General features: G+C 34.5%; 1 protein-coding gene across 21 annotated transcripts in view; it reads left to right on the top strand.

Annotated features, from left to right (window-relative positions):
• The window catches only part of unc-13, a 1,228,603-nt gene that overhangs the window by 1,103,666 nt on the left and 105,401 nt on the right, over positions 1 to 19,536 (top strand). For 15 of the 21 annotated variants that reach the window (XM_067091652.1, XM_067091731.1, XM_067091728.1 and 12 more), the window contains 2 exons: positions 411 to 425; positions 16,121 to 16,208. In XM_067091652.1, coding sequence (XP_066947753.1) covers positions 411 to 425; positions 16,121 to 16,208 — 103 coding nt within the window. The remainder of the gene's footprint in view (positions 1 to 410; positions 426 to 16,120; positions 16,209 to 19,536) is intronic. The other 6 variants (XM_067091750.1, XM_067091742.1, XM_067091626.1 and 3 more) reach the window with 1 other exon arrangement.

Raw genomic sequence — 19,536 nt, 5'->3', positions numbered from 1 at the left:
TTAGTGATTGTATTATTCTCTTCTCTCCACCTGAATATCCTTTTTCATTTCTTTCTTGATTTTACACTTGTCGGTAGAGTGTTTGAGATCAGCTGTATATATTATATATAATAATGCCTGTGTGTCATTCTCTCTCTCTCTCCCTCTCTCACTCTCTCTACTCCTGTATTTTCCCTTTGAATTATCTGAATAGTATTATTATTATTATTATTATTTGGTTTTATAACAGTTTTAGTAGGATTATTTCCCTGTAATTATTATTATTATTATTATTATTATTATTATTATTATTATTATCATTATTATTATTCTCGGCTGTTGCTGTGTGTGTGTTTTTATTATATACTTATTATATTCTCCTACATGCTCATTCTTGTTCTTTTATATGACTGTCTGCGTTCCCATACAAGGGTCATCCTTGCCAGGTGGGTAGATTAACGGTGGTGGTTCCACGCACGAGAAAAAAAAAACAAAAAAAAAAACAACATCACACACTCGCCGAAGCGTAGCATACCAGCAATTTTTTAACCCTTAACCCTTCACAGCCCGTTTTTCCCCTTCCTGCTGATATTTACGATATCTCTTATTATTCATTATTGTTATTGTCATTTATTATTATTCCTGTTATTGGTCATGACTCTTGATGTATTTATTTTCCTCTTGTACCTGGAATATGTTCTTCCGTTGACTGTTCTATTCCTCGTCAGATTTATCTGTTATTGTTATTTACTATAAACATCCATCATTCAGTGATTCATGTAACTTAACAAATTTCTGTGTTTTATGTAGTGTTTCTTTCATTAAAAGAGTAGAAAGAGAAATTTTTTGGCAGAAGACGATTCGACTTTCAGAAAATGACTTTGACAATTGTAAACATAAGCCACATTCTTCTGTAGCCCAGTAAACTATCCAGTTGCTTAAAATGGTGTATTGTGCTTATTTGTTCAGTCATACGAAGTAGTAGTATTAGTAATTGTAGGATTAGTGTATTGATAAGATATTCAAACAGGTTTTTACTTTATTTCTCCCTTCAGTGTAATTTAAATGTGAATCCTGACTACTTTTTTTATTTTAGATTTAGATTTGCTTTGCTTTGTAAAATTCTTTGGAGACACAAACACGATTTTTTTTCTTCCTTGATCAGTAATTTTAATTTAGTTTATTATGTTACTGAAGCTACTAATTACTTTTCATCAGTTATTTTAAGTGCCATTTCGCATATTTTGGAAGGTGTTTTATCTCAAACTCAGCAAGAAAAAAATTATTTTTTTAGAATAAAAAATGTCAGAAAGCTGTTATTGAAAATATTTCCGTAGATGAAGAAAATAACTGAATAACTCTCCAAAAGAACCTGATTTCAGTGAGTTGGATTTTATTTATCAGTTTTATTACCCATTTAGTTGACGTATAGTCATATAAAACACTTTCCAATTATGAAGTTGATTTATTGTAATTATTAATGACCTACTAAGGGATTCAGAGCCAGTGAAACACGGTTTTTCGGCAGTGCCTTTTTATCAAAGCATCGGATAAAGGTGAAAGTTGGCAAGTGTATATTTTATAACCCTACTTAATTTTTGCAAGGATTATTTAATACCTAAGTTCAATAGTTCTGGTACTTATCAGAGTAAAAGTGTGTTTCCTATGCCAGAGCCATCAAAATCGCAGGTAAGGGTTTTGAACACATTAATGACGTTAATCTATGACGTAATGAGGCTTCACCCACAGTGAGGAGAAGTTTTCATATGGGGAAAACATCTCTTCACTGTGGCTCTGTCCACTTGCTGATGACATATTCACTAATTGATATCAGTACCTATCCTATGTTTCAGCGATATCAATGATGGCGAGCATTCTCGGTAATTTTATTATTATTATTATTATTATTATTATTATTATTATTATTATTATTATTATTATTATTATTATTATTTTTTGTGGAGGTTTCATCGCAACTTCCACAGCAGTTGTTGGGACTAAGTTGTTAGCTTGGAATTCTTCCATTTCCTTGATATTCATATTATTTCTGCTTTACAAATAATTCAGTGTATGTAATTCATCCACATAATGAACCAGTCTATAGCTCATTTGTTAGATCTACATCTATTCAGGGCGGGAATACAAAAAGGCCATCCGTTTTGATTTACCTCAGGTGTCGATACTATAGCTTTCTATTTGCAGCAAGTCAGGAGCGGTCACTAGAAGTAGAATTCAAATGAAAAGCGTTGATACCTCATTTCTCTCAATTGTTAGAGGTGTAAAGGTCAGCGCCATTGTTTTATTTCAGTTAATGCAACCCATTGCTATTTTTCTTTGTTTTGTTTTTATTTATGTCATACGGCACCCTAAACAGCGATCGTATAGCCTACTTGCTGCAAATAAAAGGTAATGGTAGGAGTCAAGATTTTGAGGGCAAGCTATTATTTACCTACTTAATATCAATCAAATGTAACACGATTTATATTGATATGCATGGAAATGAAAATATATTGGAATCAGTTTGAATGAGGAACATATTGTTATAATCATTGTGTTTTAATAAATATGTTTTAGATGTACAAATAAAACGTCCAACACTATACATAATTTATTTACAAAATGTCTTCATCGTTACTCTCGAGGAAGAGGTCGGGATTGCTTAACAACAGCTCCTGCCCACACTTCAGGGCTGGCCAAGTAACTATTATCCACTATAGAAATAATTGCATATTCACGCTATATAAATCTTGCCATGGGTCTTCTCGCATGTATACAAAGTGGCAAGCTGTAGCACAAATGCAGTCTTGCAACCACCGGGACAATTCCATATCCTGCTGGCCATTATCGAATTTGTTGAAGCCTAGACTGTAAGCTTATCCATTCACCGCCTACCTGTTGGATGGGCGGAGCCTCATGACGTCATAATACGTTTACGTAACGAATTATTTTAGGATCCTTGTCTGATTTTCTCGGTTCCGGCATCGGTGACTTCATTTTACTCTATAAATATCAAAACTATCGAACTTAGATACTAAATAATACTTGCAAAAATTAGGTAGGGTTATAAAATATACATTTGCCAACTTTCACCTTTATCCGATGCTTTGGTAAAAAGTTGTTGCCGAAAAACCGTGTTTCATCGGCTCTGAATCCCTTAGTAGTTACTGTTCTTCCATAATATTATATTTTCTTTTTTTTTTGGTCCATGTACTGAATTGCAAATGATTTTACTCATTTTTATTTACTTACATAAAGATCATTGAGTCATTCTGTTTTCATAGTTCACAATTTAGATATGATTTTCCATGTCATGATAATATTTTGTATTATTTGTATTATATATTCATGATTTTAGTGGTATATTGCTGAAGAAAATTACTCTATAGTGTTTCATATAGTTTTGAAATATTGCTTATAAAGAAGCATTAATGTGAATCAAGGTTTATGTTGACATTCATGAATCTTTTAGTTTTCTTTTTTAATCAAAAATTTTTTTTTAAATCATTCTAGGGTATGTTTGCCTTCATTTAATTTTATTAAACTTTTCTGTTTAAAGTCAGTTTAGATTCACTTTTACATAAGGGAAAAGATACAGCTTTCAGTAGTATTGAGACAAATCGATTAGAAACTGGAAAAAGATTATTTTGTGACAGGAGAAATTCCTCTATTCCTTTTCTGTCCTTTCCTGCTAGTAAGAGAGTTTTTTTTAAAGAGGCGTCTCTTCTGGGCCTTTTGTGTGTGAATCTGTTTCTCTTTATTTTTCCCTTTGAGGGTTTTTTGGTACTTCTTTTTCTTTTGAGCTTTTGCTTCTGACTGTAATAAGTTCAAACCATAAAGTTGGAGTCCTGCTGATCTTTCCGCCGAATTTATTTACTTCCATAATTCATGAATTATATTTCAATGTGGCTCGTGTAAAGGTCATAGACGATTTGAGCAACTAGTGTATACAGTAGATAAAAAGAATTAGACTTCAACTTAAAGGACAATAAGACCTAAACGTATTTAGAGAGCTTTGTAAAGAAAGCCAAAAGAAGAACTGCTAGACATTAATCCCAGTAGACTTAAACAACCAAAAAATAGCTCTGTTAGAAGATGAAGTCGTACATCCTCCTTTGAATTCAGGGACTGATTCAAAGACGTGTTCAACAACGTTTTTTTTTTTCTTTTAAATTTCCTTTTTATGTGTTTTATTTAATCTCCCACAAGCTACGCTTCGGCACTACGCCCTTAAATCTGGCCTTTTAAATGTAAGAAATAATTTCCCCGTAAAACCCGGTTTATATTTTGGAGATGAGGCTGAACCTTTGGGGACCCCTGAGAAGGGGAGATGTCCAACTTCCAGCTGCAGCATTTGATGGAACTAATAAATAAATTGAGATTTTTTTCCTTTGCATTTTAAAATATTTTTATTCTTAACGGGAGTAGCGTGGAATTGTATTCGCGCTTCAATTCATCTCACAATGTTGTCAAGTTGAAACTGATGAAAAGATCGTACGTGATTTTAAAGATGAACGGAATTTTGCTTTTTAATACCGTATCGCTTGCTGATGGAAAGAGAAATACAGAATTCCTGGATAGTGTTACAAATTAATCGCATTTTAGCAACGTGAGCCTAACATTAGTTAGGCTTGTTATTAATAATGTTTGTGTTTCTGTTTTAATATTTTTTGCAGTAATGATAATTATATTCGAATTTTACGTAGTGGATGAAATGACTCTAAAGAAATGAGATATACTGATTTGTTTAAGAAAATGTTAACTAACCAATGAACTTCGTATAAAAAGTGATGTTTAAACATCGTGCTGAGAAGGAAAACCGCTCTCTCTTCTTTACGTTGCCGAATACTGTAATATAATTGAACAAGTGTTTGATGTTCACATTGCAAAGGCCTTTTTGTAAAATCTGAACACCTGCCTTTCTTAATCCTCAAAGGTTCGATGCCCCAAAATATTTTTCAACTTTTTTTCTATCTATTTTTGTCTGGGTGTTGGGGAAAGTGTGCGTAAATCTTTGGTCTGTGTAGTTCTCTTACACCGCTACCCATCCTCATGACTGGCGACCAGACCGGGCACTCCCCAACTGCCCTGACACCAGACCTCACGCTCTCCCGAATCTTTTGCTCCAAAGGGGTGGCGTATGGACCCGTGCGTCTTGGTCTTTTGGGTCCTGGTCCGGTCTGGACGCCCGGTCCGGGATAGGAGAACGTTGTTCATGTACTATTAAAAACTTAGACAGTTGGCTGTTGCGCAGTAGTTCTTATTGGGAATGTTTTTTGCTGCTGTAATAAAGAAAACCGTGACGGTGTTTTTTATTTGATTTGATTTTTTTTTATTTATTAAACAGCTGTCTAGCCCAATATATTGCTGGGGAAACGTAGACGGCTCTGTGGTGTGTTAATTGATCATGGACATCGTGACACCTCATACCCTCATATATATAACAGCTCCCTTGCCCTTGTTCCATGCCAATACCCCACCTCTACTAGTCGCTATATAAATAGTAGATCTCGTAGGTTACAGTGAATTCAGGGACGAGAGGGTAGGGGACCTTTTCACCTGCTTGATTTCACTACTCCTCTTCCTATTCCTATTCCTACACTAGCTTCATCTCCTCCTCCTCTTATTTTTATACTACCTGTACTTCTCTCTCTCTCTCTCTCTCTCTCTCTCTCTCTCTCTCTCTCTCTCTCTCTCTCTCTCTCCCTGTTCCTCGACATCCTTTGTGAAGGATTTTTCAATGATTAGCTGGCTTGATTCGGGTTAAGGACCCCCTAGATCCTAAAGGATGTGTAACATGCCTTTTTTTAACTGGAATATACATGTAAGTGACTGATGTATATCTTTAATTAGAGGTTAAACCTTAGTGTGCTATATTTAGAAGTAATTAAATATTCTTGTATGTATAAAGGTGTAAACATAAATGAAATAATGCCATCGCAGGTGTTATTGCTGATAGTAATATTCTCTCGAATGTGTGGTCCGGCTTATTTTGTGGTCGAGACTTTTTTTTTTTTTTTGTGGTTGTTGCTCTCTTCGATATTCAGCTCTGAGAATGGGACGGTTAGTGCTCATAGGAACAAGTCGTTAGTACTTAGTTTTGGCCTATGAGTCCCATGCATTTTGTTGTTATTATTATTATTATTATTATTATTATTATTATTATTATTATTATTATTATTATTATTATTATCCTCTACGCTTCATTTTCACATCTGTTTGTTGTCTCGCGGAGAATATATGGCAGGTTGTGTCACTTGACGTAGACGTTTCATGTCTTTGGGGTCTTCATCCCTTGCTTTAGAAATGTTTGGGAGTCTAATTTGGTCTAAATGGAGGTTATATTCCGTTTTACAGTGCCACTTCACTTGGTTAATGTTATTCTTTTGTATTTTGTATTCAGTATGGAGTGTTTACCTTCTGATTGTTTTTCTTTAATTTTTCGTAGTTCAAAATTTTTCCTTCCGTTTCGTGTGATTCTGTGTTGCTTTGTTATCGCTTATCATCTAAGGATTTTCGTGCAGAGGTTTGTATCTTGCCTTCTCTCATCATAGGGATTCTTTTTGCTTTTAGGTAAAAGTAATTTTTCATTTCGTTTTATATTGTAAATAATGATTTATTATTATAGTTGTGGTTTATTATTGTTATTGCTTTTGTCATTCACAGTGGTCTCCTCTCGTGTAGCCTTTTCATGCACAAATGCGTGTTAGAATGTTTTTTTTTTTCTCGTGGATCTAATGAAAAATCCTGAAGTTTTTCCTCTAGTTCCTTCTACGAACCGTTTTTTTTTTATTCCTTCAGCATACCGAGAATATTTATTGCCACTGAGATTGTTAATTGGTGTTTTGCGAAGAATTTAAAATTCCTATGTTAAATGCCCTAAACCATTAGGGCAAGATTTTCTGTTTGAAATTGAACGTGCTCCGGTGAATTTGTACTGCGAATGCGAATTTTCCGTTAAATATATTTAAAACAAAGAGAGTTTTTAATTATGTACATGCAGCATACAAGACTGTATTTTTCCTTCTAGTTATTGTGTTTTCAGTCATTTTTATTAGTTATATAATGACTTCTGTCCATCAACAGTGTCATGCGCTTATGAAACATTGTGTTAATTTATTCCAACCGAGCAGGGTAAATTCATCATGCAGTTAAACTCTCAGCATGATCTTTTGCAAAAGAAAGCAAAACCGTGAAAATCATAGCAGTTCTTCATGTGCTTATGGGAAGAACACGAAAAGCTACACCTGTCAGTGGCGACTTTGAAATTAACTTTTGCCTTTTGGTTCGGCCTTGTTTTGGGCTTTCGTAAATTGAAATGTCTGGGAACTGCTTTTTTTTAGCGCAGCAGTTGACGCAGACATTTCATCAAAACAATAACCAAGTTGTTTTAGGTATTGTTTGTAAATGTAGAGGTCAAAATAAACATATTATTTCATCCACAGATTTTTTTTCCCGTTATACATCGTATTTTTACGAATGGCCTCGTGACAAGCACCGAAATATTATGGAAAATTTGTGAAGCAAATTGTTATAGAGTGTTCCCTTAATTGAATGGAATGGGCATTGGCGTTTTCGCTATTGCTTCGACAGAGACCCGATGTAAATACATGATTTCTGCGGGAAGATAAAATGAACGATGCATGACATAACTATAAAGTATGTAAGATACTAATATAGAGAGAAATTCGGATAATCCGAGTGCTATAATCACTCATCTCTACTAGAGAAAATAAAACTAGAAATAGCAGTGCTTTGTAAAGTATGTGGTGTATATTTGAATGAACATAATGTCTGTGTTGTGAAAAAATAAACTTATGCAGCCATAAAGGTTATTTTCCAATAGTTATTTATTATAAAAAGTTTTCGTCACTAAAAATTAATATATATTTCGCTTTGGACTCCTGAAAATTATAGAACGACGATGCCCTTATCAGTTTACTGTTTTCAAGATAACTTTTTTTTTTTTTACAAGACACTTAAGCATATATTAAGGAGGTTTGTGTACAGTGACCCAAATGGAATAGCAGTAAAGGGTAAAGAAGCGTAGTCAAAATAACCGAGTTGGAGGAGGTTTCTTGAAAGGTCCCCCATGCAGAAAACAAGCTTAGCAAACGCACGGTTACTTCGAATTGTGAAGGTTATTTTGATACCAAGAAAGGGCAAGGGAGCGTTAAGTAAAGGGCCAGGGTTCTTAAATCGTTGTCTTGACCTTTTTAAGCATTTCGGGTCGTGAAGAACATCAACAGACTGTACAGTCTGGATTTCTGTTAGGTAAACGTTTCTTTTGACATTGTTTGATTAATTTTCTAATAGTCTGGTTGTATGTACATTGCCTAGCTTCCGAGATGGTATTATTCGTTGCATTACTTATACGACCGGAATATTCTTTGCAGAATTTCTGTAATTTTTACCATATTTTGCATTCAAATTATATTGGTTATCATGTAGTCAAAACTACCTGTCGGATTCTTTTTTCTGGATATGTTTTAGTAATATCTTAATAGCTCCTCTTTATAACTGAAAAAAGCTTGAAGAATAATTTACTTTTACCAGGATGAAAGAGTTTACGTAAATTGTATGCTCATTTGTTGTATGAACAAAATACCTATTTTTGTGTAATAGTCTATTATCTATCAGAATGCCTTCAGATGAGTTAGCGCATAGTTAATGAGTTTTGTGTTTTCCACATGATGGCCTTTTAGAATGTTTGAAAGAAAGAAATACCACCTGTATCTGTTATTCTGTAGCCTCTCTGAGATAAACATGAGATCTTTATAGTTTGTTTTAGAATGGTAACAGTTGATGCCAAACTCTGCAAGTATTACCGAGTGCTCGTTAATTTGGGGGATGAAATATCCCCCCTTCCTTCCACAATGTTAACATGTAGAATAGATTCAAAGCGAAAAATTACTTTTATTGAGTAGTATTTAAGACTGATGAACTTTGCTCCTAGCATTTTGGGAAAGATAGTAGAAAATAAATAAGAACTATGCCTGAGAAAACATAAAGCCAAACAAAAAAAAATTAAACCTTGACAGTGCATGCACGAGTTCCCAGGTCAGTTTAACCGATTTCTGTCATAAATTGTTCTCGCTTTCCGTTCCTAAAACTACGTTCACGGACACAGGATGGAAATGAATCTGTATAGATTTCCATTTACTACTCCCTGACTTCCACTGTCGGCTTCTGTAGATGTGAATGTCAAACGTCGCCAATTCAGAGCTTTCTTCAGACGTATTTTATTGTTGTTCATGCATTTGTTAAGTGTTATTAGAGTATTTTGTTATCATTTTATGTAGTTTTCACTAGGTACGTTATATTTACAGATAGAAATATTTCTTAAGCGTTCACCAGGTACTGTCCATCGTTGACGTACTGGATTTCAACCTCCCAACGTTTCTTAATGCAGATTTTTTTATTAGAACAGTGATTTCATGACTTTGGATCTAATAAAAATTTTGTTTTGTATCAATTAACAGTATCTGTAATGTGTTCTCTAGAAGGCGTTATCTAACGTTTTGTCGTTCCTGCAAAAACAAGATAAATGATTCGAATGGTTGGAACTGTACAAATTTTGAATGCCTAAACGCGAGTCTCTCTCTCTCTCTCTCTCTCTCTCTCTCTCTCTCTCTCTCTCTCTCTCTCTCTCGCAAACGTTGGTATGCATAAAGTAAAAAGCGGTCTGTTTACAATGGCGACATTTTTTACATCACATTTTAATCAACCAACCTTTGCTTTACTGGAAAGTTGTTTGACTTGACGTTGTTATTTTTGCGTATTTAACACAGATATTTTAAAGGAATATTTGTTATTTTCCTTAGATATGTTCTTCGCCATTTGCGTATAATACAATGAAACATCTAGACAAAGATTCACACAAGTAAAAGATGTAGTGATAAGAAGTATAATATGTTTAAAGAGAAACATCAGGTCAAGCAAACCTCCTCCAGGAGGCTGGTTAAGGTAACTGCTTTGGAAGGGGATCTGAAAAGAGGATTCACAGAGAGGACCCAACCCCCTCTGAATTGGATTTAACTTTAAAGGAATAGGATCGTGATCCTCCTCTGTAACAGGATTGAGAGATCAACACTTACTTCGAAAGGGTTTAAATTTCCTCTTCTTGCAGTTTGAAAGGAGACTAGGATGCATTCTGCGTTAAGAGAGAGACTGATGGGTAGAAACATTTCCTTCCTTTTTTCCATCCCTTTTATTGTTGATGGGTTTATATCCCGTCTTTGTAAGCAGTAAATGCAAACATACTCATATATTAAGGGGAGAATACAGTTTCTTGAAATGGGCCATCAGTGAGAAAAACCAGACTGGAATCACTGCTCCGTTTTTCATGTAAAATTGAATTAAGAATGAAACTCTGCAACAGATAAATTGACACCGCTCAAAAGCTGCGCAATTTAGCAACACAAGTGACTAGTACTTCATCAGCAGCACTACAACCTCTTGTAATGAAACAGTTTAACATTTTTCTTGAAAGTTCCCATAAAAGAAAAAAAGAAATTTGAAGAGGCTACTATATTTCGGCCTACACATCGGCCCAGTATCTATATGGGAGGTAGAAAGTTGCTTTGGTTGAACCAGTTTGGATTTAAAAAGGTATTCTGTCCGGATTCGTTTCCTTCCAGGAGATTTTTTGTCTTCAGTGTTTGATAGGAGGTGAATTGAAGTTCTGATCTCCAGACATGATATACCTGTGCTTTTTTTAGCTATGGTTATCTGGTTGTCTGTTTGGTTGTCTTGTTAACGAAAGGCTTCATGAGGGTTTTGTCCTGAATGTTTGCCTTCCAATGCCCTTCGTACAAGTTTGTGTTATCTGTTTGTCTTATGATGACTGTTTTCAGAATCTTCCTGCTGTATGCCTACTGTATGGAAAGGCACTTTTAAATAGTAAAGATGCCATGAATCTCGCAAGTGAACGAAGATCCCTAATTTTCGTGGCCATACCTAACAGATCTGCGTTCTGCTTATTTCTGTGATAGCGAACGTCCACTTTGAATAGCATAAACATTTTCATATCTCTTTTAGCATTAGAATTGCGTGAGTGAGGTCCTCCTGCTCCGAAAAATATTAACTAGTAATTCAGCAATCACCTCCCTGAAAAATGCATTATAATTCAAAAGCTCGTCTTTCTTAGCAAATCAGTTACTCTACAGAGTCTATCCATCTTCAAAAACACAAATTATAAACTTCCATTGCATGAATAGGCGAAAGAAATGCACGTTTTCTGATGGCGTTTATTTGCCTGTTCCACTCTAGATATCGTCTCTCCTTTCCATCCTACTGCAACAAAAGTCTGATAACATTCGGAAGTACTTTTTCCCCCTCCTCCAAGCGTGGGTATGATGATCAGGTCATTTGCATATACATGCTTGTTTTTGCCTTACAAGGGATGCATGCGTGCAGTGTTGTAAAGGCTAAGTAAACAAAACTTTAAATTGGGTTACGTCTGGAGTTGTTCTCTCTCTCTCTCTCTCTCTCTCTCTCTCTCTCTCTCTCTCTCTCTCTCTCTCTCTCTCTCGTACAAATTTGTTTTTCCTCGCTAAGAGAAAAATGGCATTAGCATAATCCACCATCGGTATGGTGCTGTAAATTATTCATATTCATCTATGTTATTCACCCCGAGAATTGAATAAGGATATTGGAAACAAAAATGATAAGGTTTTACTCATTTATACATAAATTCAGATACTTACATAATTCATGTCCTTGTATGTATAGAGAGGCTAAGAAGGAAACACTGTGTTTTCATATATATAAACCATATAGTGTTTTTGTTTGTGATGGGCATATTTACCAAATTTTCAAGTGCAAACGTTTATTCACTTGTCCTATTATCCCCTACGCAAGATTTTTGGAGTTATGTGATTAAGATATTCTCAATTAATATCCTGTTAGGAAGTTCATGGGCATGGACAGTAAGAAATATAAAAAAGAAAAATACCGCGTGTTTACATCAAGTATTTTCTCTTTCTAAGCCACATATGGGGAAAATATTACCTGTCATCAGTTTGTTATCGATATTATTTGGAATTATACTTTCCGTCGTCAGTTTGGCAGCAACCTTATGCAGAAAATATTACCTCCCGGAAATTTGATATCACTTTATTTGGAAAAATATTATCTGTCTTCGGTTTGATATCAACCGTATGTGGGAAAATATAATCTGCCGTCATTTGGACATCAACCTTATATAGAAAAATATTACCTGTCATCAGTTTGGTATCAAACTTATGCGGAAAATATGTCGTCAGTTTGGTATCGATCTTATTTAAAAAATATTATCTGTCGTCAATTTGGGATACACTTTTTGTGGAAAAATATTGCCCATCGTTAGTTTGGTATCAACTTTATGTAAAAAAAATACTACCTGTCTTCAGTTTGTTATTAACCTTATGTGGAATAATATTACCTGTCGTTATTTTGGTATAACCCTGTATATATAAAAAATTATCTGTCAACAGTTAGGTATCAACTCTGTGTGGAAAAATATTACCTGTCGTCAGCCTGATATCAACCTCATATATGAAAATGTTACCTATCATCAGTTTGGTATCAACCTTATGTGGAAAATATTACCTCTCGCCAGTTTAATATCAACCCTATGTGGAAAAATAATACTTGTTTCATTTTGGTATCGAGCATATGTGAAAAAAAATTTTACTTGTTAGTTTAATATCAAACTCGTATAAAAAGTATTGCCTGTTGTCAGTTTGGTATCAGCCTCATGTGGAAAAGTATTACCTGTCGTCAGTTTGGCATCAACCTTATGTGGAAAAATATTACATGTCGTCAATTTGGTATCAACCTCATGTGAAAAAATATTATATGTCGTCAATTTGGTATCAGCCTCATGTGGAAAAATAGTATCTGTCATCAGTTTGGTATCAACCTTATGTGGAAAAATAACACCTATCATCAACATAATATCAACCTCGTGGAAAAATATTACCTGTCGTCAATTTGGTATTATCTGCATGTGGAAAAATATTATCTGTCGTCAGTTTGGTATCAACCTCATGTGAAAAAATATTATCTGTCGTCATTTTGGTATCAACCGCATATTGAAAAATTTTACCTGTCGTCACCTAACATCAGTTTGGTGTCAACCTTGTATAGAAACATTACCTGTCTCCCTTAAAGCACGGTGATATAGCCAAAAGACTTATTCTATCTTAGGGTTACAGTTTCATTTTCAGTGAAATTTGACATTGAATGGTGGCATTCTGTTCTTAGGATTAATTCTGAGAAAAATAAAAGTAGGAAAGCACGAGTCTCTCCATTTTGTGACGGGGCAAGTGAAAATCGTTGAAGCCTAGAATATCCCAGACGATCTCATGAATGTTAATGAGATTCCTTCGAGGGATATCAATATTTAAGATCCTTATATCGGCCTACCATCCCATCACTCAGATGTCTTCCACACCTCCTATCCGTCTCTTCTTAGTCTCCTTAAATCTCTCTCTCTCACTCGTTCGCATATCTATCCATCTGTCTATTGTTCTTTCTATCCTGCTGTCAGTAATTTTGTCTTTACTTGTCCGTAAAGGTGATATTTATTGTTTCTCTCTCTCTCTCTGTCTATATATATATATATATATATATATATATATATATATATATATATATATATATATATATATATATATACACTCGTATATATCAAAGTAATATCAGGAACGCCTGTGCGTGATTCCATGCGTTTCACTTTCGGAAGGAATGGAGATAACTCTTTGCTTTAAACAGAGTTGAATAGTCATCTGGCTATTAGCATTATACACGTTGGGAATGATGGAACTGATTTCGACTGATCAGTATACAGAGAGATCTGTCTTTCCATTGTTTCGTTAAATGTGTCCTTCTTTGAGTGGTGAAGTCAAAGTCAGCTCAGTGCCATTGCTTACTAGTTCGAGGATGGTAGATTAAGTTGGCCGGCTTCATTCTCTTCCGCCTTTGGCTCCCAGCTAAGCGGCTGCTGTACCCATCTACACATGGGTGGATGGGTAGGTGAGCCGCAAACGAGAATCAGACCAAAGACTGTGAATGCCAGATCAGCACTCTACCACTGAGCTTACCACCCTTCAAGGATAAGAAGCTTTTTGCCATCTTCTTGCGAAGTGGTCTGAAGCGCTGAACACGCACCCTCTCTCTCTCTCCAAGAAGTTCGAGGCTTTGCAATGGAAAGGAGAAATTCCTCGTTACACTTCACATTAGAATTTTCTAAGGCTTTCAAAGCAAAAAATTTTATGAAAAAAATTGAGAGGCTGAGAGTGCACTGTATGGCCGTTGGAATCATAGTGACGTGGTAAACGTGACCAGTAAACTAATATAAATTATATATATATATATATATATATATATATATATATATATATATATATATATATATATATATATATATATATATATATATTTCTGTGGTGTATTGCAGAGTTGCAAGCTACGTGCCGATTTGTAGTTAAAGAAAAAGAAAACGTTTTTAATGTATGTTATTTTTATCTCAGCGGCAGGCTGTTGTAATCTACAGCCGCTTGTGATATTTTTTTTCACTGCCGTTGTTATTGATTATTACACTGATATTTCTCTTATTTTTTCCGAGTATCCTAAACGTGGCTGTTATAATTTTTCACTTTACTTTATGCAACTCAGTGGCTCTTTCTAAAAGAATTTTGTCGTGTGATGATTGTCTGATACGACGTTTAAAGAAAGTGGTTCTAGATGGAACAAATTGCTTGATTTTTATATATTTTCTTTCTATTGTTATATATTACAATGAAAACTATTTTTGTACATGAGTTTTTCAACTTTTTCTCTGTCTTATTTGGTGTTTGCATTAGAAGAGCGTATTTTAAGGTTCTGAATTCGGGTCGATCAAGTGGGTCTTGATTTCGTCGAATGGCATATTAGATCTGGTGAAATAGTTTGTGGTTATTTTTGGACGTGTCCGACGTTGGTCATCCTTCTGTATAATTGACTGAAGGTGAGTCTTGAGACCGAGGTCGACCTTGGAAGGAGGAAAGTTGCCGTCGACGCCGTTACCAGATAACCAAGGAATCTTCAGACCAGTGTTACCATGTCTAGGTGGTAATAGAGGAAAAAATATTCTGGAAGACGATGGTATCGGTGACCGTATCAGTGTTGCCACATCCGTCGTTCCAATATGCTGAGTTATATTTTTTTTGTCAGCCCAAAACTAAAAACGCAGATGGGACAGTCAGTAATAGTTTTGGCACCAGTGATGTTATTATATCTGCTGTAGATGAGGCTGCAGTCATGCGTCGCGGTATGTCTCTGGAGTTGCGAAGAGAAGGAAGTGCTTAGAACATGTCATCTGTCCGTGTGTGTAAATTACCTCTTCAATATTTGACCTGAATTCAGTGTGCACCAAACAGAATGCCTCCTTCTGACTCGAATCTTCAGAAATCATAGGGCGGCGCATGACGAGAAAAGCTGTATAATTATCAGTAGTGAGAAATGACTTAGTTAGGTCGTATGGATATCAATGATGATATTTTAAGTGTATAAAAGTGATGGTTATTTGTCTTATTTTTTTAATTTAGAATGTTGATAACAAATTGCTTTTGTATCCAGTGGAGTAAATTAGCGCTGTGCTGTACCCTTTATGCCCCCTCCCCCTCCCCCTTTTTATTGCTGCTGCTGCCCGCACCAACACTCGTCAAGACAAGGGCCTGATGCAGAGAGAGGCACGTCGAATGTGCACGAAGGATATATATATTCTTATATATATCTCTATTGTTAATTGTTTAACAGTGCTTCTTGTATAGTCCCAAATCTACCCTCATAAATGCTGGATTGATTGACTGATTGCCATTGATCGTATGTTTCCTTTTTAAATAATCAGCAAAGAAATACATTTGGTTTTTTAGAACAAAATGAGAAATAAATTTCGCTTTTTTTTACTGAACCTCTGAGGCATGAAGTATCACACCATTATGATAAAAAAGATAACCAAGAAATATTTATATATCTTTACATCCTATATATTTGAAACGACATTAGAAAGTCCTTTCTGTAGTCATTTTCAAAATCGAGTCCAGTGCAGTGGGAAAGGTCGCTTTTCGACGATGACTAACGCTCGTTTTTCCTTTCTCTCTCTTTTTCCCGTCTCTAGGCCGGGCGACAACCCGTTCTACAGCAATATCGACAGTATGCCTGATATTCGACCCAGGCGGAAGTCCATCCCACTCGTCTCTGAATTGGTAAGTCTTGGGCTTTGCCTCCCTTTTGCTCTTCATATACATTGTGTATATATATATATATATATATATATATATATATATATATATATATATATATATATATATATATATATATATATATATATATATATATATATATATATATATATATATATATATATATTATATATATATTATATTATATATATATATATAATATATATATATATATATATATATATATATATATATATATATATATATATATATATATATATATATATATATATATATATATATTTAATGTCAGGTTTCCTTAATGGTATCCTACAAACCCATGGGCCATACATTAACCGAAAGTTACAGTAATAGCACTTATCTTGAAATTTTTAAAAAAGCCTCTCATAGTATGAAACCAGATGATATATCCAGTCATTTGATCATTATTTCGATTACAATTTCAAATCTTGTATTTTGGTACCTATTTGCTTCTACACATGAGCAGTCTCTTTGAATATCATTAAGTATGAACAGAGAAGATTTTAGTATTTGACTCACTGGTTAAATCGCTGGCTTCCAAGCTGAGCTCTGCCCCCCTACTCATAAAAAAATAGAGGAAATAAGGTGACATTAAGGATGAAATATGTTTTAGCCTTTCAGTTTATGTCGGCCAAGAGTAATTAAAATTGAATCGTTGCTTTTAGTAGGGCCGTACAATCGGCGTAATACTTTGATATTATAGTACATAACTTATATAATTGTATGTCTTATAAGAAAACCAGAAATAAACGAATTGGTACATGATGTAAATATTTGAAATAAAATTTTGTGAAAATGACATTCTCCAATCAAGTTTGTATGTATGTAGAATTGCTTAAAACTCTACGGTGTCATTTACCCATATTTCATTCATTCTCCTTGGTCGGCGCTTGTTTCAGATTCTTTTCAAATGGAAGTCTTCATCATTTATTTAGTTTTTAAAGTTCTTTTCTTGCCTCAAATTGTACATGTTATATTGATCCAAATCTTTCAAACACCGGTTCTTATGTGTTTGATTAATGATCCTTTTCTTCTTTTCATGCTGCAGGTGATCAAGGTACTTTCTGCCTTCCTTTTCTTGTCTCTAATGGAAATTCTTAAGTGTGATTTGATATTCTTAGAAGTGCTGAATATTTTTTATATAAATGTTGAGAATATTTTATTGAGTTACGTTTGTGTATTCACTAGCATGTATACATATTTTGGTATATAAGTAAAAACAGAGAACATTGTCTGGCGCTGTCTTATTTGTTGTTTACTATGGACGTTTGTGCTTCAAGTTGGTTTTACTGCATGCACACAGAAAATTACTCTTTTCCAGGGATTGGTTATTACTACCTTACAGTGAATCTTCATTTGCCTATTAGAGTCTAATGGAAGAAATATCTTCAAAAGCATTTGGCAACTTATATTTATTATGGCACCTTTAGGGGAACATGCACTATAGTAGATGCTGCTGAAGGCATTAAAAATAACCTTTTTTTTTTTACAGATACATTTTAAATTTTTAGGGTTGATAGTGATAGTTTCAATGATTCTTCTCAGCTACAGTAGTTTCTTCATTTGCTCAGTTGCACCGTTGTATTATATTTTCTTTTGCTTCAGAATGACATCGGCGACAAATCTTATTTTTCCCCAAAGTATAAGTCATTTTTTTACTCCCTTTTTTTTCTCTGCTTGTCGTTCCATTCGGCTCCTATTTTCGAAGGCATTGCAGTTGAATTCCCCATTCCCCATCCTCCCCATCGACTAATGGTTGAATGTCATTTTTTTAATCGGCCTTTCTGTACAGTTCTCATTCAACTCAACATAGTGATGCGCCTCTAATTTTATTTTTCCATGGACTTTACCATAGTTCTTCGGCCTCAACGTAAATTGCTTAGTGAGGATGTTTGTCTACTTTGTTTTTTTTTATATATAAATTGAGTAGTTCAGGTAAGTAGCATATTTTCTTAACTCCTGATTAAAAGGTAAGTAGAGACAAGCTAAGTAATTTACAAGAGGGCATGTAAGAACTTATGGGGAAAACTACGTTAAAATATATTTCTCTTTATTTTAGTTATCTTGAAAGGCTTCTCATTGTTTCTAAAGAATAAGCAAAGAATTAATATACGAATATTTGTCTAGAGTAAAGTTCTTGTAAACATTCAGGCGTGCTAAAACGCCAGGCCTCTTCATTACACATAAATAATCATATAGACATACCTTCGTACATGAACAGATATTCGCACACTCATACGCGTGATGTGTAAACGCATACGTTCATAAATAAACGCACACATATATGTGTGTGTATATATATATATATATATATATATATATATATATATATATATATATATATATATATATATATATATATATATTACATACGGTTTCATGACACATGCAAGTTCAGATATACATTTATTTATTTATTTGTAAGAAAAATGATCCACTTTCTTGAACATTTGCACATATGGAACTGAAAGGTTCGCTCACACTTTCAGATAACGCAGGCCTGAATGTTTGATTCAGTAAATAGTATTTATCAGTTGATATTTAAGAGACGACGGAACTTTTTAAGCAATTTTTCGATTTTTCTGTGATAATGTTTCGATTCTTAGTTAAGTTTAGCCTTTAGTTATTGGAATACTCCCAGAGATTATAATATTCCCAAAGGTTTCAGTTGTTATTTAATGAAAAATTATGATTTTACACATACTTGGGAATCACTCGTAATATTTTGGAGAAGAATCAAGTATATTAATTTGAATGGAAAAAAATCTTCATTCGCTTCAACTGATGTATTTTCGATCTTTGTAATTAACCAACGATATCACAGAGCATGTGGTCCCCTCCCCCCCCCCTCCCCTCTCAACAAAGTACTAATCCCTTCCCCAGTACATTCACTGTCTTGTTAAGCATAAGGATATTTCATGTAAATATGTATGGAAAGAATTTACATACACCTGACGCACTTTTTTGAATATTTTGTTTAATTCAGTAGTAGTTGATAGCTTCATGTCCCCCAATTTTTTTTCTCTCAAGAAAATCAGTCGAGTATGCAACACGAAGACAAAAACAAATAAAAAAGAAAACTGAAGAGATGTTCAGAATAATATCATTATGCTTCTCTCATTTTTACCATGTCCGTGTCTCCATACATGCCTTCTTCGTGCGTCCGTTCGTTCGTAACGTTCGTATTCCCTAATCCTCCTCCTCCAATTGTTCCCGTGTGCAGTTTCTTGTAAGTATATAAGACGGCGTCGTCTGACCCCGGCTACCTGGCATGCTGCTGCCGCCAGGTGAGATTCGATGCTCGCTCTCT

The sequence above is a fragment of the Macrobrachium rosenbergii genome, chromosome 4 (assembly GCF_040412425.1).
Source record: "Macrobrachium rosenbergii isolate ZJJX-2024 chromosome 4, ASM4041242v1, whole genome shotgun sequence".
Lineage (NCBI taxonomy): Eukaryota > Metazoa > Arthropoda > Malacostraca > Decapoda > Palaemonidae > Macrobrachium > Macrobrachium rosenbergii.
This window is presented reverse-complemented; position numbering and strand designations above follow the sequence as displayed.